This window comes from Buceros rhinoceros, unplaced genomic scaffold (assembly GCF_000710305.1).
Source record: "Buceros rhinoceros silvestris isolate BGI_N320 unplaced genomic scaffold, ASM71030v1 scaffold14229, whole genome shotgun sequence".
Lineage (NCBI taxonomy): Eukaryota > Metazoa > Chordata > Aves > Bucerotiformes > Bucerotidae > Buceros > Buceros rhinoceros.
Window position 1 is genome coordinate 26,937 of NW_010431021.1, and position 25,071 is coordinate 52,007.

At 45.7% G+C, this 25,071-nt stretch overlaps 1 protein-coding gene across 1 annotated transcript in view; it reads right to left on the reverse strand.

Moving 5' to 3' along the window:
- Nucleotides 1-10,886, reverse strand: part of RHBDL3 (rhomboid, veinlet-like 3 (Drosophila)) — a gene marked incomplete at its 5' end in the record, with an annotated part of 23,468 nt that extends 12,582 nt beyond the window's left edge. The window contains one exon of the mRNA XM_010143272.1: nucleotides 10,707-10,886. Within this exon, the coding sequence (XP_010141574.1) occupies nucleotides 10,707-10,886 (180 nt within the window). The remainder of the gene's footprint in view (nucleotides 1-10,706) is intronic.
- Nucleotides 10,887-25,071: the final 14,185 nt, after the last annotated feature.

Genomic DNA, 25,071 nt, shown 5'->3' on the forward strand with positions numbered 1-25,071 from the left:
TCCCCTTGCTCTATCACACTTCCCTGCACTTGCCATCTCTTGGAGCAGGAAATTTCTTGAATGTAACAGCAGGTACAGTCACACCAGCTAACTCTTGTTGGCCCTTGCTGGCGGGAGTTAGCTCTGCGCAAAGACAATTATCCCAAACTAAACTGATATACAGGCTGTCTTAGCTGCTGTAAACTTGCAAGAGAAAGAGATTTCTTCTTTAGAAACAGTTATGCTTAGAAGGCGCTGGGTTTGAGATGGTGCAGGCTTTGGAGGGTACAGAGAATTTGTGTCTGTGTTATCTATCATCTTACATGCATGGAATTAGCTGCCTATCTTTTTGAGCATACACTTTCCCAATTTGGATGCATAATTAAAGCAATTGCATTTGCAAATTAGGCAGATGGAATTTTATGTCTAGCCTGCTTGAGGGGGAAAAAAAAAAAAACAAAACCAAACAGGTCTGAAAGAGCTTGCTCCAAGATTTGGATAATTGCTAATTAGCCCTGATGCCAAACAAACCTGCCACATTAGTGTCCCTGCATGTACTGGCTGAACCTTTGGCAGGAACGCTGAGCAGGTAACTGCATAAAGACCACTCCAGGGGGACTGTTTACAGTAAAAAGCAGCAAAGCAAATATGACAGGCTGGTTCTTCTTCTGGAAGAACTGCTAACTGACCTCAGAACCCATCGGCATCTTCAGTCTCCCAAAACCAAGTAAGAGATGACGTTCAGTAGTGTTGGCTTCCAGTTGTCTTGGATCACACTGGCTTCGCGAATATCCCAAAGACAGCAAAGCCAAGATCAGTGCCCAGGCAGCCGGGTAATTGTTCCAGGCCGGACCAAGCTGCTTAATACACAGGAATCACTGCAGGGAGCCATCTCCTGTTAATCACCCGGGGAAGGCAAGGGGGCCAGCTGAGGTGATGGCACTGCGACCCGGTCTCCCAGCAGCTGCCCATCCCTCCTTACCCTTCCCTTTGCTGCCTGTCCCTTCAATGCAGGAATTCACCAACATGAGCAACAACGACAGGTGATTGATCAAGTTTTTTTAGAACTGGGGAAAAATTTGTTGTTGTTGTTCTTTTTGAGTTGTTCTAGTGAGAAAAAGGTTTATCCTAAAAACTTTCTCCTTTCTTCTTGGTATTGCTCCTTCGATCTCTTTACCTCACTCATTCATAAAACACTCGTGAAAGAACACTTCTGGCAAAAGAAGCAGAAAAGGCAAAGAAGAAAAAAAAGTGCTCAGGATAGAGGGTCTATGGGTGTCCAAATTCATCAGCTCTTAGCAAAGAGGCAACAAGAAAACTGCCTGCAAATTAAATGGAGCAGGTTGTGAACTGCTGCAGTCTCGCGGAACATATGAAAATATCCAGTACCAAGCGTATTCTTCCCAGATTGCGACACACCAGCAAGACCCCTTGGAAGGGACGTGACTGGCAAGGAGCAAGATACTTTCTGTGTCCACCACCAACAGCTGCTGTGTTAGTGGGAGCCAGAATTCAATTCACCCAGAAAATTAAAAGCCTTTGGTACCCATAATTACATCTAACTCTGCTACAGTCTTGGTATGGTTTTACACCCAGATGAGGCAGAGGGAAAAGCTCTCGCAATCCACTAAGATGTGGATGACTAGATGTACTGGGCACATGTCAAAGTGAGACCTCTCAGCAAGAAGACATCCTGCTGGTCCCCATCTGCAATCATTGCCCATTGCAGCAACAAGGAAATGATCTCCAGGGGCAGCACAGCTGACTCCCAGGGCGCAAGCAACACAGCAGTCCTGGGCCTACTCACATAACCTCTCAGACTTTTGGATCACGCTGTTAAACTCAAGACAGCAGGTGACAGGCAGAGGAGACTCAGAGGATTAAGTCACTATTGCTGCTCTCACCAACTCTTGACGAGAAGCCTGCTTTGTTCCTCAGACTGACTTTCGAAGTCTCAAATCTTCCCAAACAGAGTCTCTCGCATATGGTCACAATTTGCTGACTTGATTTCAGAATTACATAATATTGGTATTTATGAGCCAAGTATTTAATCACCAGCTGAAAGAACACTGGGCCCATTGTTGGCCTGTGCATTATTACAGCTCCAGAAGCTCCGGGCAGCCCATCCCACTTCTCTTCATGCAATTGATCTGGGACTTCTTTAATGAGCATGATGTTGAAGTTTCAGGCAGATGGGTACAGCAAACAGTATGTGAAGAGTGAAGATAGCAGTGGGGAACAACACATTCCCTTAGTCCTTCATGCCTGCAAAAAGTTATCATGCAAAACAGCCAAGCTGACATGACTAGTAACCATGCCCTGCCACCTCTGCCCTTTGGTATTAGCATACCAAACCAAAACAGGGCTTAGTGCTACAGCTCTGCTCAAAGGATGGCTGCAATGCAGAAAGGAACAATTTTTCCTACTTAGATCTGAACCGGTCTTCAACATAGAAAATGTCAAAATTTGAGACAAGAGTCTTTACTGTCTGGTGTGAGTCAGTGCCAAACTTTGGTGAGGTCCAAAGCCCTGCCTTCGTTCAGCACACGTGCCAATCTAGAACTAGTCTCAGATAATCTGCAGCTTGCAATGGAAACTGTCCGTTCCCACTGGCAGACCAATTTCTCCAAGCTTTCCGGCTGGCTGTGCACTGTGGCTGCCTCAGATGATCCAGAGCCAAGTCGTGCAGCATTCCTTCATTTCCAGTGCCATGGCTTGTGTGGGGCACAGTACCCTTTTCATGGTTTTCATTCAGCCTCACTCAGGAGGTTTTGAAAACCATGGATTTCCGTCCATTACCTATTGACATCTCTGAGCCTGGCCTACGGATATTTTTAAACACATACAACCCTGTGACAGGCAACTCCCCAGCTCTGATCCTCCAAGACACAGAACACTAAATCAGAAGTTAGTGCAAGCTTTTAAAAAGCCTCTGGCAGCTCCAGTTTTATAACCCACTTTACTTACAAACGCAGCCTCTCCAATCAATTTTGCTTTCAAGATTCACATTTATTTCCTCCCCTCACTCTGCACTTCTGTAAAATGCTAATGTGGGTAAAGACAGCTTCTCCCAAATTGCACAGCTCAGCACCGAGTTCATCTGTCACAGATGTTCACATCCTCTGAGCCATCCTGAAGCACTTTCCCAAACAGTATCAAATGGGAAAAAAGCAAATGCCAACATCCTGATTTGCTCTGACCAAGCACGGGTTTACTTGGGGGATTCAAGAAAAGTTAGAGGCAGGAGAGACCAAGTAAATTATCCTGGTCATTGCAGGGGTATTCCCTGCTGAAGGTTTTGTCTGGACTCCTAATAAATGTGCCTGGCTTAGACCTTCCAGCACGTCCATTAGAAAAGGTAAACCACATTCCGATTTCAAGGTTAATTGCAAGAACACTGCTTGCAGAACAAGGCTAACATTGAGGTTCAAACAACTATGTGTCAAAACACAGCAAGTTTGAAACTTCAACCCCCTCCAATGCCTGTTCCATTTTTCACTGGTGCTGGGAAGGATTTTGTAACTGAAATTAATCCAGGTTTAATTTTTTAAAAATATTTTTATAATGTTTCCCACTCACATGTGTATTTTAGATACATACACAAAACAACCATTTAAGTTGACATCGTGTTTCTCAAGTTTCAACTGCACATGATTGAAAACAGCTGAGGAATCATGGTCAAGGAAGGAAATGTCTACACTAAGTTCCACGTTAATTGGCATTTGCCAGACTAATTCACTTGGAAGACTGTTCTGTTGCTACAGAACTTCTTTCCCCCCTCACAAAGATGCACATGGCTCTTGGAACATCAAAAATTACCAGTTTTCTCCAAATCTGAAGGAAAACAACACGAAGGCAGTGTGAGGCACATTTGTCAGGGGGGGTATCCAGCTCCTGGAAACACTCCCTAGAGTAAGAACTTTGTACCTCAATAAGGGCCTCAATACACTGAGAGGTAAAAGATGGATAAGGACACCATCACATGACTGCTCTCATCTATCTCTTGATAAAACCTCCTCCTTACTCATAATACTGTAATATTAGATCAAATACTCAAGACAGACATTTTCAAACCTTTAATTAAATATTTATTATTATACCTCTGAATAGAGGCCAGGAAGAGAGCTCAGGAATCCTGTACTTTCAGCCAAGTCAGTGAATCAAGGACTGAGGGAGCACTTAAAGGGGCATCCCATTGGAAGCTGAAAGACATCTCAGAGGACTTCAGATGGGAGATGATGTTTGGCAGAGCATTTGCCCTGGTTCAACAGTGCAGCTAATTGGAAGCACAGAGGGGAAGAAATGGAGCTATAAACCTGCAGCTTTGCCTGCACCAAACCTTTCCAAATTAGCCACAGTGAGAACAAAATGACAAACACGACAAAACCTCTAGAACTGAGGTCCTGGCTTATTCTGCAATAGCCTTTTAAGCTTAAAACACTCACTAGAAAGTGAACAAGGATTTAGCAGGAAGCAGAAATATTCATTTGGGCAAACTTTTGTCTTGCCTGGGAATTCCCCTGAGAACTGCAGATTTAGGCTTTACTGCTTATCTTCCCAGTCACTCAGGTAATAAAGAATTATCTGCAGTTCCTGCAAAGCCTTGTTCACCTAAGAGTTCTATGCAGGCTGTTAGCTGGTTCAGTGAAGGACGTGCAAAGACAATGGAAGTGGAATTTATAGCTAATTTATGACTGTGCTACCAAGTCCTTTTAAGCACCATTAAAAAAGACCCTCATGCAAACCATGGTTGAAAAGACCTCTCTCGTCTCCCTCCACTCAAGAACACAGTATGTAACTTCCTAAAAGCTCACCTCCACAAAGATTATAGAGCCCTCCTGTACTGTCGCCTACACATTCACAAAGCCAAAAGATAAACTCTTTTTAAAAAGTTATCTCTTTTCCTAGCTACAGCTCTTCTTTCACTGTTTCCCCTCATTTCAGTTCAAGCCAGGATGGTGGAAGTATCCCACAGAAGAGCATTGCCATTGCAAGCACTGAAACGGCAAAGGCAAGAGTTACCTTTCAAAGCAGAAAGGATGGCCATCAAAATTCAGTGGGCACATGCAGTGTCCCCAGCAGAGTCAGAGCCAAGCCTTGCTTCTATCTCGGAAGGGGCTGATAAGAACAGATGACTTCCAGCCGCGCATTACTGGAAAATGACTTATGAAAAATATAAGCAGCTGCTAATTCCTAGTTTCACAGGTCAGTTTAAAATCTCATTAAACTCCATTGGCTCTTTAAAGAAAAAAGCCTCGCTCCCACCTTCTGTTGCAGTTGATAGGCTGAAACAGCCTCAAGAGAACCCCATTTAATGACACTGTTGATGGCATTTTAGAGGTTTTATCTTGACCAAATTTCAAATAAGTTTTCTGGAAGGCAAAGTTTCCAACATAATTTCATTAAATCAAAGCACACTAATTCTACAGCCATTGGGTTCAACTCAGAGCTGTGTGAAGGCATTAGCTTGTTCTAAGCACATGGTTAAGTTTTATTGTCCTTAAACTGAGTGCACCTTTAAGTATCTTCTACACTGCATCACATGAAAGTGTTAAAATTAGAGTTGGAATTTATTATTTTGCTACACTTTCCTTTAGGAAAAAACACACAATAAGTTTCTATAGATTGATGGAGCTGTAAAGTGCAAGTCAAATCTTCCATTGAACCAGCTCATTCCCCACCTATAAGGTTCCAGGACCCACTTTGAACTTGCTGGTTTTGTTTGTGGATTATAAGACAACCCCAAGTATTTTACCTCTTCAGCCAGTCCTGCTGTCTCTTCTAACACCTACATAGATCACTCTGTGCAGGACAGAAAAGCCATCATTTAAATCTTCACCTTTGTATTTCTACAGCACCCATTACCACAGATAGACCATAAGACCCGGAGTAGTCACTTCACCTCCTTCACCTCCCATACTTTATCTCATTTTTATGACTCCAGCAATATTTTGACATAATAACTACCCCTTTGAACATCCAGCTTGACAGCACAGAGCACAAGACAGCCTTCCACTAACATTAATCACGTTCCAGCCTCTTCCATGAAGTAAGAGACTAGTGCAAAGACACCTTCCTCTCACCTTCCCTAATGGTCAACCCACCTGCGTATCTGTCACTTGTGAGGAGGAAGAGCAGAGGCTGCAGATTTCTTAGCCTGCATCTGCAGTTTTATTTCTTTCCTTGAAGAGGCAGAACTTGTAGCCTGGCAACACACTGAGCAAGCCAGAGAGGAAATCACAAAAACTAAAGGAAACCCTTTCTCTGGAGGGTAAAGTGTGCTGGCGCCAGCAAAGCGTGGATTAGGGTGACCTGATTATTGTTACACAGTGCTTAATAACATGCATAACCTAGCCTGTCCCTAGAAGCCAGCAAGGCCAGGGAAAGCAAGGTGGGTGTTAATTCTTGATCTGGAAATCACAGGATGTGTGTTTAATTAGCTAACCTATTCTCCTTGCTACTGAGATGCTACATCAGCTTCAAGTTACTACAAAGCTACAGCTAAACATTTCTGTTGGAAGCAGCAATGTTTCGTTTTTCCCAAGTCACTTGAACTCTGTCTCAGAGCTTACTAATTCCTGTCAAACATGCTGAAATACTGTTGCCTTCAGGGAACAGCATTAGTCCTCAGCTCTTCGAAACCCCACAAAGCTCCTCAAACGAATGTTCATCAGAGAGCTGGTTCCCAGCACTTGGCCCTTCTTCCACTGGAGAACTGCTATTGATTTTGCCAAAACTGTGAACCCCAAAAGAGATGCAACTCTTACCTTCTTCCATCTGCTGGAAGAAGAGACCCATCAGGCATAGACAGGCCTCCACAAGTTTCACAGTGAATCTTTTGCAGAGCCAGGAACAAAACTTAGGTCCACCTGACTTCCAGTTCTGCCCTTTGAACACAAAATACGTAGCAGGGACACAGAGACCTTCAGTGGGCAGTAGGGGCACCTTCCAGGGTAGTGCCAGTGTTGGAATGGGGGATGGCCACATTCCCTTCCCCTCAACTCCTCCTGCCCCGTGCTGGCAGGTCCAATCTAGACCACACGGATTGAGGTCAGCTTTTACAACACATTTGGTTCAGAAGTGGTCTGTAGAGATGCACTGGCAAATCTCTTGGGCTGCAGAACAGATTTTGCTTTAGTCTCAGTGTAAGCTGTAATTTACCTTTGTAGCAAAAGCTGCTTTATTAAACAAAAGGTTCTGTAAAACTTTTCCTTGTGCAGAGCAAGACTAGCAGTTACCTACCCGATCTTCACAACAAGAGAATATAATCTACCAGCACAGCCTGACCTGGCTCCAGCTTGACCCTCCATCAAGCTAAGTAAGGTCTCAGAAGCTCCACTGCACCCCCTTGCCTCTGCACACGTCTCAAGAGAAATGCATGAAGAGGGTGAGGAGGTGTAAAGCTGCAATCCAGCCTGTCCAAAGCAACAATTCACATTCCCAGGCAGAGAAGACAAGGAAGGTTTAGCCAAAGAATAAGAGACTGAGTCTCCCCAGTGCCTCACTGCTCTGCTCTTTAGCTCTGTTACAGTTCACAGCATATTGTGCGACGTGGCCCAGGACTGCCAGCAACAACTGCTGTTCAGCAAGGGTCCTGGCAAATAACAACTCAACTATAATTACCTCCTGGCTTGTCTCCTCTCTAAAAGTAGCAAAGTTAGTTAAACAGCTTTGTTCGTTATCTCCTCCTGTGGCCTATGCTGTTCACAGCCAGAATTTTTACTGTGCATTTTTAGTGTCTCTTCACAATGCAGAAAAGCAGCCAGACAACAGAAATGCACAAGACATCTCCACTTGTACAGGAAACACTTGTTATACTGCGCTGTCTCAGACACAGGATAAGAAATCCCATCTGCAACTGCTTTCTGCCGTTCTTATGATTGCAGCATTGTGTTTTACAACTACATGAAATGAATCACATGCATACAGAAGAGAAATAATTCCCAGTGAGTTGCCTACCTAATTTATTTTCATCCTCTCTGTTTGCAGATCACACCAGGAGTCTTCAGCTTCCCTGAATTTATTCATTACCCACATTATTTACTGAATGATTTCTGGGGTCTATTCTCATCCTCTAAAACCTCCGATTTCAGAACTGTAAGTTGATTTGTTGAGTTGAGAACAGGCATATGTTTTGTGTGGGCCTCCTTACTAAAGTGAGAATTCCTAGAACTACATTTTTGGTACATCTAGAAGTTCACAGCACACTTCGGACAGCAGAGAATAACACAGCTTTGCTCAATAGCAGTCCTTTAATGGGGATCACAGAGTTTGAGAGAGCAGACAGAGTTCTTGGTGCTCGTGATGATGTTAAGCATGTGAGTGTGATCATTTTTACTGCCCTCTCTGGGACTTGCAGTACTCTGGAGAAAACAATGTGGTAACACTGTTGCCCTGTGAGGTTCATGGCCTGTCGTGCCTTCTGGAAATAATAATTTCATGGAGTTACAGCTGCTTCTGCGGTATCAACGTTAGCAAAGCTGAGAAAAAAACAGAGGATATCATATCCCTGGAATTGACCGTTGAAGACAGAGTTCTTTTGACACCCAGTGGCTAAATGCTGCTTTCTGCTGGGTTCTGTGAGACAGCACATGTTTGTATTGGTTTGGGCTGGGATAGAGTTAATGTTTTTCATAGTAGCTTGAGCAGGCAGCTCACCAGCTCCTTTTGTCCCCATGTTTGGAAAGAAACCTAAAAATCTGCTTGTGAGACACACACAGAGCAGTCTCCTTCCCTCCACACCTCTGCTTTGAGAACTGCACTGTAATGCATCTCTGACACCCAGCCCCACTCCTCTCCTCAAGGCCTCTCCAGAGCTTAATGCAATTTTACCTCTTGCTCGAAGTTTCAGCACCTTGGACACATTTGGGAGGCCATGAGATTCTCTGATCACTTCAGAGTACTCACTCATGAATATTGAGGGAGAAAAGGACAACCACACACACAGAGCCTGCTTGTAAAGCCTCTGTGCATCTAGTAAAAGGTCACCCTTTCCCTTCCCCGCATCCAGCACCATCATTTGGGGGAGCAGATCAATTTTTGCTAAGCTACTGAACCAGACAAATTAACTCGAGCAAAGAGCAGAGATGGCTCATGATCATCAAGCACAAGCACGCACTTAAACACCTCCACATATAGTTTCCAGGATTGACAGCTATAAAGAGATGGAAATCACCCATTTTGCAGTGAATCTGTGTCAACTGTGCTGTTTCTTTCCATTAGGAAAGGAGGAGGATGTCCAAGCCTTTCACCTCCCGCCTGCCTCTCATTAGCTTGTGTTGCTCCGGAGCTCATTGGAATGAGGAGAGAGGAAAAAGCCCAGTTCTTTTCCTGAGCCTGTTGCCAACATGTTGGCTGGTCGAAGGCCATCACTTCTGTAAAAGAAATCGGTGATACCTCTTCCTGCTACCTATGTATTGTGTGGCACCGTTAGTGAATGCTCACATGGTACTTTGAATATACCAAATCACGGAACAAGCAGCTGTGACTATAAATACACTGCAGGTCACAGAGTGCCATCGCCCACGCTGTTTTTTTAAGCTGGAGCTCAGGAAAACCCTCATACTCACTGTGATCTACTTAAGACTTGCTTATTTATTTCAGTATGTACCTAAACACACGCAAGGGGCTAAAAAGGCAGCTTGATTAACATGGCAGGTCTAAGTTATTGCAACACCATGATTTCACCTTCACACTGCCCATGGCCTGACTGAGGTTGTGACCTGGATCCCTGACAGCTGTGTCCTGTTGCAGCTGTGCCCTTTTCTGATTAATGTGAAGACAGGACATACCGAAGACATGTTCTTTCTAAACCAAGAACACATGCACGAGTGATCATGACAAACAGAGGGATCAAATCCCCATGTTGACTGCAGGAACACACAGAAATGAAAACTATTATACTCTGCATCAAGAACACATCCAGCTTTCCAGCAAAACCTTAGTAGAGATGCCGCTGACTTTCAACGCTCATTGACTTTGTCACCCAGGTTTCTCTTACTGCTGCACTAAATCTGCTGGGACTCAGGTGGGGAATGATGGAGCAAGAACTGGGCAAAGCCCCTAGAACGGGGCTGTTCAAGACACCTATCTTGCAAACAACACTTCTAGGCCACTCTGCGCACCTAACACCACATGTCTACATCTGGTTGATCTGCCTTGACAAGAAATACAGAGCTGCCTTCTCTGGTTGGCTCATTATTAGAGATAGAGAGGCATTAGATCATGACTCAGTCTGAGACAGCTCACCTGGGATGAAATGAACATGACCCAGAAACACTTCATCCCTGTTGCTGTTGATTCCTACAGCAGTGCAATATGACTCCACCCAACAACTCCACACATTATCTATACTTTTTGGCTGAAAGTGGAGAAATCTCTAGATAAAATAGGAGATATCCAGACTGACAGACCTCTGCTTGCAAACAAACATCTCCTTACAAGAGCTACCAACTGACATTGAGAGTAAAAGCCTCTAAACTAGCAGCAGCCACTGCTTTGTGCTCCTCTTACAACAGCTCCCACAGTTTCTTCCCATGCAAACTTGTTTCCCTGGAAAAGTCAGCAGCACCTTGACTCTTGGCTGAGAGTTCAGTCACCACTAAATGCTTCGCAAGCCCATGCAGAGAGTGATGCAGTGAAACAGCAAACACTGGTGTTCATAGAGGGAGGGATGGAGACTGTTGCAGAGCCAAGGACTCACAGGCCCTGCTAACCAGAGCACTCACCAGGTTGACGAAGTCCTGGTAGCAGATCCTCCCCTCAGAGTTGCTGTCTGCCAGGGCCAGCAGGACCTCCAGCTTGTGGGGGTCCAGCTCCGAGCCGTGTCTCTGGAGAAGGGAGCGAAACTTCTCAGTGCTGATGTAGCCGGTGTTGTCAGGATCGAACTGGGACAGGAGGGGAAAGTGCTAGAATTAACCATTCCACGTAACACACAACTCTGCCCTCCTATGCACTCATCACCTGCAGCAGAGCCACAGGAGTGCAGGGGCTGCTCTAAGCTTTGGTGATGCACTGCCCTTCAATCAACCCATCTCCAGCTTCCTTTCACTGCCCGGGGACTGCAAAACATCCTGCTGCAGAGGGGAGTGAACCCAGGATCATCATCCACAGCACCACCCTGTGTCCACCCAAACTTCAACTAAGCCAGCTCCCTTCACCTTCCTTCCCTCTGCAACATCATGTCTCTTGATATTTTTTATATCCCTCTTTATCTGGACTATCAAGCAAACCAGTCTGTATGATAAATGCAGTCTGTAAGATAAAACATACCAAAACCAGTTTTACTCCTGTATTTCCTAACACAATTGTAATGCAGGAATATGCCAACCCTCCTCAACTGCTTTCTGTGCTCAGTGTTCCTGATAGTCACCCTTCCAGACCACCTCTACAGACACCTTCAAAATGGTGAGTTCGTTGAAGAGGACTCTTAAGATGGATTGGAAAGAAAGTCTTTGGACAGGGAGCAAAGCAGATGAACATCATGTCAAACTAAAAGTGACAAGGCAGCCACATGCTATTTTCAGAGTCATTAGAATGAAAAGTTCCAGGTGAGATTTGGAGTGAATCCCACTCTAACCAAAAACATCACTGTTTTCCCTCCGACTAAATGGTTAATTGCCTAAAAATGCCACTGACAGAAAAGGGACAGCTTTGTAAGGCTGTTCAAACTTACAGCTGCTTCCAGCAGCCTCTAAGCCCACGCTGAGCTCTGCGAGGGGCTGCCAGCTTCCATGTGGGCACAGCCCTAGCCCCAACAAAGCACTGGCACCACGCCCAGCACGTTTCTTTTGTGATTTGAAAACTAGTGGACGCAAGCTGCCACACCAGCCCGCACTCGCTGTGGTGCAGTCTGATCTCTGCCAGCTCTCTGTTGCTGGGAGATTTGCCTTTGATTTCCTAAACTTGGCTGTGAGGCCCCTGGTGCTCAGTTGCCTCCTTTTGTAGATAATGATATCAAGCTTGTTGGCTGGATTGAATGGCTGTCAGAGGGCAGGGTGGTCAGGAGGGAGTCTTTTCATGGAAACATTTGGGACATAAAAGACCTTGGCAGAGCCAAAAAGGTCCTGACAATCCTCGCTCTTCCCTAACCGAGAACAAAAGCTGAACAGGCGCCGGGCCTTGCATCTGACACCGCAGAGCAAAGACTGCCTTGGCAAGAGAGGAGTGAGAAGGAGGATGTGGCAGAGGGTGCAGCCTGCCAGCAGCAGGGCTGGCACTGCTCTGCAGCGAGCGGAGTGGCTACAGAACAGCCTGGCTCCCGGCTGCAGGCACGGGCAGCTTGTTTGGAGGATGCAGTGCCCATGTGCAAGGATCTGGCTCTGTCTGGCTCCACTGCTCCTGGGAACTCTGCTATCACTGGCTGCTTTGTTGAGGAGGAACTGTCTAACCTGAGGAGTGGAGATCACAGCCCCTCACTCAACTGCAGCCAGTCAAAGCAGCAGCCCCTCTATGAGGAAGCTGGTGAGGCAAATGGATTACACAAAACAAGACAAGCCAGTTGACCCGCGGACAGCCAGAACAGGGCACTCTCTCCTGCGCTCTGCCAAGGGTCATTCTGTCCTTGCAAGGTGGCCTAGATGGCCACCTTCCTGGCTGCTGGCACTCAGAGCCAAAGGTGGATTTCAGCAGCTGTTTTCTGTTAAATAAGGGCTTAATATTAATCTCTTGAGAAGTTTAGCTCCCCTACTCCAGCCTGCTTTGATGCTTTCCGTTAACAGATAAAATTCTAAAACCAACCCCAAAATCAGGGCTTCTGCACTCAGGCTCAGCTCTGATGCTTTTTGGCTCTTCCTGGGACTCTCGAGCCAGCCTAAGTTTGCAGTGCCCAACCCCAGAGACACAAATACCCAGGAAATAAAGTATTATTAGCATAATACCTGAGATGACCTTTCTCAAGGGGAATTTGCAGAAGCTGAGAAATGAGTCATTCAGTGCATAGAACTAACACCTGCAATCCCAGAGATCTGCTGCGTTCATTCTTGTTTCCTGAAAACATTTGACCTAACAAGCATCTTACTTAACTGCATCACGTTACCTGGATTTAAGATGTCAGAACCTATCTTGTCTGAGACAAAATCATTTGCTCCTTGAAGGCTTAAATGCCTCCCTGCTCTGGGGGCCAGGGTCAGTGACTGAAGCGTGGGACTCTCCCCATGCTGTGTGCTCATTGTTTGGCTTTGTAGGAAAGACCAATGGCCACAGCCATGGGGAACGAACATGGCTGTTCCTTCAAAGGTCAGAGAGACACAAAGCTGAAGCATACAGGCTCCTGAAGCACAAAAGAGCTGCCCGATCACAGACCACTTTTCTCAGACTTTGTTCTGCTTTAAAAGAAACATTTTGTAGCCAAGAACAAAAACTATGCAACTGTTTCAGAGCTTCAAACCAGCCCACACAAGGGCACACTAAAGACTTCCAGACTCACCATCACTACAGCAGATACGATCCTGTCACTCAGGACTGTCCTGTACATACCTGTTTGGTACTGGCTCCTGGCTTTCCAAATGGACAGACAGCTGAAGCCTGTCTGGTGGCTACAAAGGGGTCTTTGCTCCAGGGATGCTTCTTTCTCACACCAACAGGCACCAGTATTCCTCCTTCAGCTCACTGTCTTGCCCACCAAAGCCAAAGCAGCGTCAGAAGGTAACTAGCATTTTTAGTACTATAAACGTGCTAGGGAGCCTGTTCTCCTCTTTTATCTTACTGTGTATAATTTTCTTTTTGGCACTAAGTTAATGATACTAATTAGAAATAGGTTTGAATTAAAATGATGGATCTGAACAATATGAAAGAGGTGAACAATGAACAAATGGCATCTGAACTAAAAGGCTGCCTCAGGGCACAACTAGACCACTGCTTCTACAGCCTGAAGCAGAACGTTTTTACTGTAAACCCCAGGTGTAAGGGAGTTCTCTTGTTTATGTTTAAACAGATTTTTTCAGCATATTTTAAAATCTCATCTGTCACCACAGCACTCAAAATCCATCCCAACACTTCAAACTGCCTCAAACCATGTTTCTGATATCATAGTCAGCCACAAAAACCAAGGGTTCGAGCTGGTTCTGCAGAAAGTGTGTCCCCACGCATGGCAAAACCAACGCGTGACGGCACACACAAAACACTTGGGTCCATCAATGATAAAGAGGCAACTGACCTCTGCTAGACGCTTCATGTATTTATCCATGATGATCTCATTAAGGGCCAGTTGTCCCACAAGCCCAGCCAAGCACCTCTGTCTCACCGAGAGGACAGACGACGACAGGCAGCCAGCAGCATGGCTGCGCTGAGCCCCAGGTCCAGCCCCACAGGGACTGCTCCCCAGGCAGGGCCTCCCAGCAGCTCAGGCAGCACAGCTGCTTTCTTCAGCATAGCCACTTCTGCCTCTGCCCATCTACTTGGGCAGACAAGCCCAACACAACCGGTGCAAGGATAAGGAAAGCCATTTGCGCCCCCCTTACCCCCCCAAACAATAGGACACTAACGGCAATTTCATGCAAGGTTTCCTCTGCATTTCAATGACAATCACCCTTAACTCCCTTGATCCTCACCAAGCTCTTAAGCAAAAATGTAAATATGTTAATGACTGTAGCAGCCATCTGACCCAGGATCTTAATTCCCTGGCCCAAAACAAGCTACTTTTTTCATATTTCTTCCTTATTTTAGAGCAGACACTCCATAGTCTAACAGCACCACAGCAAAACTACAAGGCAAAAATAAGGGGGGCCCCCACAAGCTCTGATGGAAATAGGAAATGCAGTTTAGAAAAGAAATGAAAACTCAAATTGTTCCTTCTCTTTAATTAAAGACACATCAGCCACGGCTGAGTGAGCAAGTAGGGTGGAGGCTGGTGCTGCAGACAAACAATGGGTATCTTGGGAAAATGCAGACATTTCACACAGCGCAGCCAGCTGCTCCTCTCCCCCATGGCAAACAGCTCCCTGGGGCATCAGAGCAGCTGGAGAGTCCCAGCTCAGCTGGCTGGATTGAGGATTGCAGATCTGTTGCAGGAACAGAGAATTTGCTGTCACTCATGGTTTCCTCATTGAGGGGATTTGTCTTGGCATCACCCAAGCCATAGGTTGCCTTCACAACGGGCAAAGCTCCAAGCAACTTCATCTAATTTGGAAGTTGGCTTTGAGTTGGTTCAGTCCCTTCAAATCTGAATCATTGTATGGTCTGGTGGTATCTTCACATCTGGGAGGGACTGGCCTGGCAATCAGGCCTCCTGGCACTGACCTCAGCTCTGCTCCAGACCAGGAGGCAGATTCTGGAAACAGATTGCCTTGAGCTTTAGCTTGCCCTCCTGTTATATGGAAATGACAACTCCTGCCTTATTTCCCACCAGAAAGACACTATCAATAGCAGGCCGGCTTCTTGTTTCCCACTGGAAAGAGGGAGTCAATCACATGCAAAATCTATTCGCCTCCAAGGGTTTCAGACACCACGCTGAGCTTTGCTGGATTTGAACTCAGACCATTAGGTGGCATAGTCTCTGCAATCCAGGGATGCTAACGAGCTTTGGAAACAACCAGACCATCTCCAGCCTTAGGGCCACACTGTAATTTAATCAAGAGTCTCCAAGTCAAGACTTGAAGCTCTGAAAAGACATTTAAGGCAGGCCTCGAAACTGTTCTCAGGATAGTCACACATTTTACCAGAGCCCATTCTCTACTGTTCCACAGTCTCTGGGGTCATGATGGTGAGAGGGGTTTTGTTTGTTTTTAACAATCAAACCACAACACAACAATGGGGTGACAGTCTATGTAGCATTTGCTGCTTTGATGCAGATTAAAGAAATGACAAGGCAGAGACAAGAGTCTGTCTTATAATCCAATGAGAGAGCAAAAATCAGGGGCTGTTTTAACAGGAGTTGCATCACTGCCTGGTGGTGATGAACTTCCAAGCAGCTTAATGATCCTATTCTCTCTTCCAATAGTGGGAGAGGAAGGCCAATCAAAGGTAAGTGCATATTCTTCTACCTAGAAATCCAGCTTCTTACCATTAAAAGTCGCCTAATCCTGGTTGCTTGAACATGTGTGGTAAAACATCAGTGCTGGCTGCAGTGACACATGCTCCCTTCCCCTGTAAATAATGAATTTACCCACCACTGCCCAGACAACATCAAGTGATTAAGGGCTGTCCAGCAGTTCTTTCAGTGCATGTTAGATTGCGCTGACCTGAGGTGAACCCACAGGCTGGAAACCAACCAGCTCTCAAAAGCCAGACTGCATTTAAGCACGGAGGATATACCCTCACTAACTCAGCAGGCAGGGCCTCCAGCCAGACCTGCTCCCCACAAAGCTGCAGTGAGAGAGCACAGTCACCCAGCTCAGCACTCACCTGGGTGAGGAGACATTCGCGGGGCAGAAAGCCCATCACCTGGATTCAGGTGAGTGTCTCTACATGCAGCACATGGAGAAGTGGAAATGGCAGGGATTGGTATAAGATTCCCTGTTCCCTGAAGAACAGAGTAGCCTGCAGGACCACGTTCATCAACTAGTTGGCCAATCTGTTGAGGCATTTCTGTTTCAATTTATTTATTTTACTGTCTTAGGCACAAAGACATGGAAGGGACCTACATTACTACCATCTGTTGTTACCTTCTGCAGAAGCACTCCATCTGAACAGGCACTGGGAGCACAGATTCAACGCGAACAGGAGAATAAAAAGATTCAGGGGTGCACCACTGCTCAGCAGTTGGACAGGCAGGAAAGAAGGGCTTTGGGACCAGGTTTGATTCTTGGTATCGCCAAGATTTCTGGAGTAAGCCCAGGTGACGCTTTTAGTGCCTTTGCTTCCCCATTTACAAGGCACAAGCAGCACTGCTCTGCCTGGGTGATCCAGCACAGGGAGGGCTGTGGAGAGCTCACCGAGTGTGACTGGATGATGGTTGCAATGTCAAAGGGCAATCAGCAAGCCACAAGGTCAAGCAGCACAGGGAGAATATGAACAGATCTGGACTTCTGCTGAGGTTTCATGTATAGAAACATATTAAACTTTCAAAGCTGATGACAGCTGGACACCACACTGCACTCCTTGACTCCATAGAGATCCAGACCACTGGCCAAGCAAATCCTGCATTCAGAGACCCCGGGAATTTCTTGCTGGGGAAGTCTATCATGCTCAGCCAGGTACTCAAATCCATGTTTCTATCTCAATATGCATTTTCAACGCAAATCTCTCCCCTATCCTTCCTCTGCCTGGGGCTTTCTTGTTGCAAGTCCTTGCTAAGAAACTAAGAAAGGCTAGAGCTGAGGTGCACTCACAGGACCTGCTGAGCCAGCTTTCAGTCCTCTGCCATCTCAATGACCCACCATGCTGAGCGGTCCCACTGCCTCTCTCCAGATCAGCCTCCTGGCAGAACACTCACAGGAATCAGCCTCCAGTCTCAGCTGGGGAATTACACACAGTGTTCAAGCCACCCGGAACTAAATTATTCAAAAGATGCCACTGTGCTGGCTTTGAAACCAAGGCTGCTCCCCAGAAAGAAGCCAGGGTAAATAGTAGCTCCATTATCTGAAGCACTGACAAGGAAGGAGGTGCAGCACTGAAAGTGAGGGAGATAATTACATGATTAATGAGACAGCATGGATGGCAGGAGATGCCCTCCAGTATGCCACAAGGCTTAATGCAAAGAGACATGTTTATAGACTGAGCCTTCTCCAGCTCTGCTCCTTCCTGTTTTATTATTTATCTAAGTGCATTAAGACTAATGGAAAAGAGCTGAGGCACTCTAAAAAGTGGTGGGTTTTTTTGTGGTGGAAATACAATTTTTAATCTTGATCCAACACTGGAAACCTTGCACATTTTGCTGGGTAGATGTCCTCAGTTGCAGCAACAGGCCAGGCAGGTCACAGCCCAGAGCGGTGAGTTATGTGTCTTACAGCACCAGCCTAGCTCCCATGCTGACTGTCTGCACATTTCTGAGATTGCAGACAAGATGAAGCCTACAAGAGATCACCTCGTGACTGCCATGACCAAAACCACCCTAACAGTTAAAACCTTTTCTTAAATCCCTAGGCAAAAGGTTTAACATTCTTTCCAGATCTGCTTGTCAGCACTGGCCCAGACGTTGTTATATGCTCAAATGCCCAATCTCTTGCTCTCATTGTTCTGAATTCCTGTAGTTTTTAGGGCTCCACCATCTCCTGAGGCAATGAGTTCTGCAGTCTAATAAAAATAGAACACAGTTTTCATCTGGATGGTGTAAAGCATTAAATATCAAAAGCTGAAACAGCAATATCCATGCTACCATGACACACAATAATCTCATTTACCACCATGTAATTATTGTTTATGTCTTCTTAGTCACGTCCTATTTGAGAATGTTAAAATCTTGTATCAATATTAATCACATCTCAGAGCTTCGACATCATGAGGAGATATAATGTGTGAGTTCCTTCATTTGGAGATGAAATGTAATACTCTCTGAGCAGAATGCTGTATGTGTTTGGACTACGCAACTCAGTAGAAGGCATAGCTATGCACAGTCAGCCTCACAGCCAGGAGACAGACAGGCTCTAATCACTGCTGCTACAAGGAAAAGAAAGTAAAATTAAAGAACCAAACAAACCAAACCCAACACACAGCAGTCAGAACAGCTGTTCCGTGAGGGCTGTATTTCAGGCCAAGTTCCTTGCAGCCTCCTGCAGTGAGGACCCTGTTTACCCACAGGTTAACTAAACGTACACAAGCATTGCTGTAAAGTCACTGCTATTCACAATGTCTCCAGTCACAGCAGTGTCTGCTGGCACAGATGAGGCAGACGCATCTTCTCATTCAAAACAGTTTTGGTCTGATATTACCTCGAAAAAGTAGCATAGGTGACACCAGCAAAAAAGGGTCAGGAGTAGTTGAAATGCTTCTGTTCTGTATATGGACAGAAGTCCAACAAATTCTCTCTATTACAAGATGATGATACACTTTCTGTCCCAGCAGTAACTCTGGGGATTACTATACAGCAGCTGCTGAAGTTAGTTTTGTTTTGAATCCGCAGGTCAAGGTAACTTTCAGCCAAAAGACTTTAAAAAGCCAATTCTGATACTGATTTTCTGCAAGCCTGGAAGAACATCAAGATCCACTTCTTGCCTTTCTTCCAGCTTAGAATCAGCAATGCATCCCTTCCAACCACAGCGCCAAAACTCCTGTCCAGACATGGTGACAGGCACCCATAGCACTACCAAAACTGCCGGGCCGTGACAAGAATTTAATGGGACAAAGCAGGTCTGCTGGCCTAATAGCAGCCCACATCAAATGGACAGATGACTGCTACTGAGTAATGCATAACTGAAGGAGGACTGGTCTAATACTAGTCAGAAAATAGATTTTGTTCAGCTGATATCATCTGGATGAGAATACAAACGGTGCAGATTCTAAAACAAGATTGCTGGCATAACTGATTTCTGCAGAGCGTTTGACATTACCAGACCACCTGTGTTTGAGGACTTGCCATTACAGAGACTCAGGCTGTCACAATCCAACATGCTAAAAACTCCAGCTATTTGACAGGTCTCAAAAATAAAACTGAGCTAGAGATGTACCATCACATGGAGGTGCCACTAATGGGGTCCCATGAGAATTCATCCTTGCCCTTACAGAATTATCATCAGTGATTTGGGAGAAAGCATAAGAAAAGTCTGCATCATGCTCATGGATGAGCTAAAGCAGCAAGTTTCTAAGCATGAGCTGGGTCTTTTTTTGGTAAAGCTGGGTGCATACAAGCAAGCCATATTACAGTAAAAACAAACAGCAAGCCACACGGCCAGGAGCCAAGAATACCGGACAGCTTACAGGATGGGGAATGCCATCTTCAGAAGCAGCCACTCTGGGGAAAAAAAAAAGCCTTGTTTGTCACACTGAGTGCTCTCAAGGTAACACTGCCTTCAGAAAAGGAAACGTGACCTCCAGGTTTGTAAATGAGGTGACATAATCTCTTCCTTTGGCACTTTGTTACTGGTATAGTCTGACTGGCTGGGATGACACACTTGATTCATTAGCTTATGAAAGGGAAGGTTAAGCAATGACTTGGTCACTGTCCAGAAGAACCACAACGGTAACAGAGGTTTGGCAGCAGTGAATTCTCCACTATGACAAAGGTGTAATCACATCTCGGGGTTTAAGGTCAGAGCTGGGCAGCTTTAAATTAGAATAAGTTTATTACTTTTTACTATTAACAAGTGAAATGTCTCACTAACTTCATCAGAATTTTTACAACTGAATTGCAAATTTTCTTAAGAGATGAGCTAAGGCCAAGGTCAAGCAGAAGACATCTCAGAAAATCCTCTGGTCTTCATTATGAGAGACTAGGTGGTCCCAACAGTTCCTTTCTGACCTGACTGCAAATTATTAGGACTCAGAAAAACTTAAACAGATGCATTTAAAGTCCCAACTAACAACTGCCATAACACATGTATACCAGAATGACCCACCTACACTAGAATTCAAACTATGCTTCTGGTTCGAACAACCACCACAGAGCAAAAGTCCTACTGAACAGATTGGGAAAAATATTCAACTCATTCTGATTTTACATCTGGCTTTGCTCAGTCATGGGCACTAGAAGCTACCACAGAAAATCCTCTGCTTTCCAAGCTAAGCTGGAGCAGAAGGTACCGTCAGCCTTGGAAAGACTAGACAGAAGTAATTGCAGGATTCCCTGCAACGCCTTGTAGGCACCTGGCAACACCGCAACATCATTTCAGGAGTACTCCAGACAGGCTGGTTCCAAATGGAGTCCAGAGCTTGGAGCAGTAAATCATAGAGGTTAGACTGGTAATTAAACACTTCAGAGCAAGCAATCCTGGCTTGCATCTTTCCACAGCTATCACAGGGTTTGCAAGTGCAATAAGGAGCCAGACTGCTGGAAGCTGTGGTGGTTCACATTTTTTCTTAGAATATATAATCAAAGCAGTGCTGGATGACACCCAGACTGCAGGCTCCCTGCACGGAGGGCTGCAAGGGTAAGGTCTGTGGTGTTTGCATTTTCCCAGCATCTGCTATGTCAAATACACTTTGGTTTAAGGCTAGAAGAGATTTGTCCAAGTGCCAAAACTGCACAACCACGAATCAGAAAAATCAAGCTGCAGTTTTGGCTTCTTATCGGCCATGGACATGAGATAAACGCAAGGCAAGGCACAGTGTTTCTAGTGCTGTTTTTGCCACAGTTTTCAAACAGACACAAAACCTACCTGCAGTTTTAAAGCAAACTAAGACTTAATAGAGACTCCACAACAGGAATGCAACCCACTTCAGAGGAAGAAGTGCTGCCCATGCAGGTTCCCAGCTGAAGCCTGGCAGCTAAAGCAGTGCAGCTCTTTTGGCAAGTGACAAAATGTGGGGCTGGCCTGGGGCTAGCTGTGCCCTGCAAGGTGTCATCTCTCTGTGCGACTCAAACATGAGGAATAGGGAATCCCTTCTGCAAACTCAACAGCCTGACAACAAACTGCACCACAGCCTGGTGTGAAATCCCTCTTTTAGACACTTATTGGGGGAAGACTCCTTCACACAGCATTGACAAGTCCTCACAGAGCCTGGCCCTGCTTGAGCCGTATTAGGGGCTCCTTACCGCCTCAGAAGATGACAGCAGACAGCCTCCCTTCACAGCCTCCCACACAACAGAGCGCTCATCCTGTCCGTCAAACCTGCACTCACTCAGAGCCCCGCTCCTTGCCTGCTTCCTCTACTGAACTAATCACACTTCTCGTGTACAGGGCTCACGCATGCTATAAGGAGCACCTGCTTCCTCCGACAAGCCTAAGCGCTCGTCCCAAGCTCTAACATTCCCCTTTTACTTGAACACTGGCTTGAATGCAGTTTAACTATTCAAAGCTGAAGCCCCCCCATGGGCACCCACAGGCAAGCAGACCTCCCACTTCGTTTTCCTGCTGCCCTGCGGCAGAGAGACTTGCTCCTTCAATAGGCTGGGTGATGCCTGCACGCTGCCGGCATGGTGTGAACTGAGAGGACCAGGTGCACAGCAGCCTGGGGGACCTTTGGCAGAGGGCTGTGGTCCATATTTGTCTGCATAACGAGCACAGGGTTATGGCTGCACTGAGACTTAGAAACAACAATCCCTGTCTACTGCGATTCACAAACTCTATTCCCTGGGTAATGCTTAAAACACACATTCAAATGCCAAGATGGCTCTCCAAAACTGATATGACCCCAATGCAGATGATTAGAAGGAGGAAGCAGAGAAGGCACAGGCATAATTAGAGAGCCAGCATAATTAAGAGAATGCATATTATGCTCCTCAGGAATGAGGAAATCAAAACAACCTCCCAAAGAGTCACCTGAAAGCTGTAACCACTACAAACACAAGGGAAACAAGCCAGAAGGGAGAGAGACGGAAAGATCCGACTGAAAAGGAATGTTAGGAAACAGCAATACTCTTACAATTCGCACATCATGCTGCATCTCTGGGAAGCAGGAAGGGAGGCGGGGTGGAGGGGTGGGAATCTCACCTTCAGGGTAACTAGAGACAAGTCCACACAAACCAATCCCATCAGGCTTCCACTGGGAATTAATTAGCCCATCAAATGGGGGCAGCTTCTAGCTTCTAGCAGAGCATCCTCACGGAGCACGCTGCAGACTGCGGTGCCTCAGATAGTCACGGAGAAGGGAGAGCAAAGACACAAAAGTAGGACTGCAGAAGGGGCAGGAGGAGAGGGCAGCCCAGACGGGCTGAGAGGAAGCCCAGATGAATGGAGAAAGACAAGGAGGGAGGTGAATGAGCAAAAGGTGATGAATGGTAGGGAGGGCATGGAAGTTTTACACAGGGCAGAGAGCAAAGACAGACCTGAATGGGGAAGACTGAAAGATGCTGCTTGAATGGAAGGGGAAAGAGGAAGGAGAAATGAGGCAGAGAGCAAGCTGAGCAGCACAAAGTGAAACGGTGCAGGCAGAATAGCTTCCCACATGGACTTGACAAGGCCTTAGAGAGAGAGACAAGTAACACAGCATGAACTTTAATCTAGGAGCAGAAAAGCTGCTTGGAGCAGAAAGCATCACTGTCATCTGTCCCTGTATAATCCCTCCACCACTGGGCACCTTCTTTGCTTCCAGTCAACAAATTCTCATGAACCCAGAGCAACTTGAAGAGCAGACATGGAAGGCCAGACGGCCCCCATCAAAGGGAGCTGTAGCAAAACTGAGCCAGTGGCATGGAAACAGCTGATGGAGTAAAGCTCCAAGACAATTACGAGCAGCAGCCTGAGAGATGCAAGTGTAACACTGCCCTAGAGCTGGGAGAAGATGCAGTTTGTAAGTATGACATCGAAACACTGTTTATCATCAGTGTTACTTGCAGGGCTTTCTTCCCATTTCTAAAGCCAGCATACATTTTTTCAAAACAAAACTTTTCCAAACAAAAACTTGGAGATTTCAGCCATGCCAAGACTTCTTGTGGATTGCCTTAACTTTGAACATTGATTATTTAGAAAACTTTCCCTCAGATTCTACAAGGCCAAAACATTAGACATCACCATTTTCAAAATGCTTCATTAGAAAACTGCCATTTATGTTTATGCTCAGTGCCTAGATGGTTTGATACAAGTCCAATTAAATACTTTGCTTGAAGAGAAACAAAAAGCATTTTCCCCATTGTTTTGGGGAATTGCAAACAAAACTCTATGTTCATCTACCTTCACCCTTTTCACAGCTGGGGAAAACAAAGCATTTAAAATGGACACATCTTATCCCTGGAACCTCACTGGCAGATCTGAAAACTGGACCCATTCCCATCCCTTTTGGGTGTCCACATTTGGTGGGCCAAGGTATCCAATACCCTCCTAGGTCTATCAGTCACCCCCTACCTGACCCTGTGACAAACATGATTTTCCAGCAAAGCAAAAGATACAGTGATTCACTCCAAAAGGTTTGTAAGGCCTTTGTAGTGTAAGCCTAGCTTTAAATCACAGCCCTTCATGCTCAGAGTATCTTTCATATTTGTCAGGAACAACCATTTAAAAGTTACTGCAGTGTCTGGAGCTCACATTCACTCACTCATAAACAGACTCTGCTGTCACACAGGCCGAAATGGTAGGTCATAGAAAACCAGTAGAAGGTAGGACACAGCCCTCAAAAACAAACAGAATAGAAAAGAAAACAAATTTACACCTAAGACTTGACCTTCCTTTGCCTTTTCAACACATCAGGGAAGTCAAACATACAAACTGGCTTTTAAAGTGTTGCTAGAGGAACCGTGAGGGGTCCATCTGTGCCTCAACTTGACACTCTAGTTCTGCCCCTTTCTTTTTTGATGCTTTTTGCACCAAGAAAACATAATACCAATGCAGTTAACTTCTGGCAAAAAATGTGAGAGTCAGAGCACGAGCAGCACTCATCTGAGAAAAAGATAGGGCAATTTCTCCCCCTCACAAAGAAATAGCAAAAGAATTTCTGAGAAATATGGGCTGGTTCATCAATCCCTCTCAGAGAGGTCCAAAAATATTGGACAGAAACTTGGGATCTGGGATCAGGGCTCTACGACAGGGTACATTTTTAAATAGTTTGTGCTTTTCATGATTCACAGTGGTATCACTGCCATTGGCTCAGTGGACAGAGTTCCACTTTATGAACTGGGAACTCAAGGCAGAGAGGTGAAGTAATTCACCCAAGGATGCAAGAGGCTTGAAATACTACTGTAGTCAAGAGAATGTGCCTGTGCTCCAGCCACCTCCATGAAGCACTCCTATATTGCCACCTAATAACCAACTGGTAAAAACTGGAAATTGCCAAACACTAGAGGGGGGCTTTTTAAGGCAGGGTTAAGATACAGGTCAAAGCACCCCCAGGAAATACACTAATCCGTACAAAAGATGTCCAAGTGTGAGAATCGCTCCTGGAAGCAACAGAGAGATGAAGACATCGATGTTCTTTTGGGCAGGCACACACACATGCACAGCAGTGGCAGAGGGACTCTAAGGATCTCCAGAAAGGCCGCTCTGACAAAGCTGACAAGCTTGAACATTGCAACTTCACAGGCCAGTCGAGCACATGAAGAACCATTGCTGTAGACAAGTCTCTTGCTTTTCCATCTGCCAGCCAGGGCACAGGCAGATCACGTTACATATGGCATTGGGGGGAAGGGAA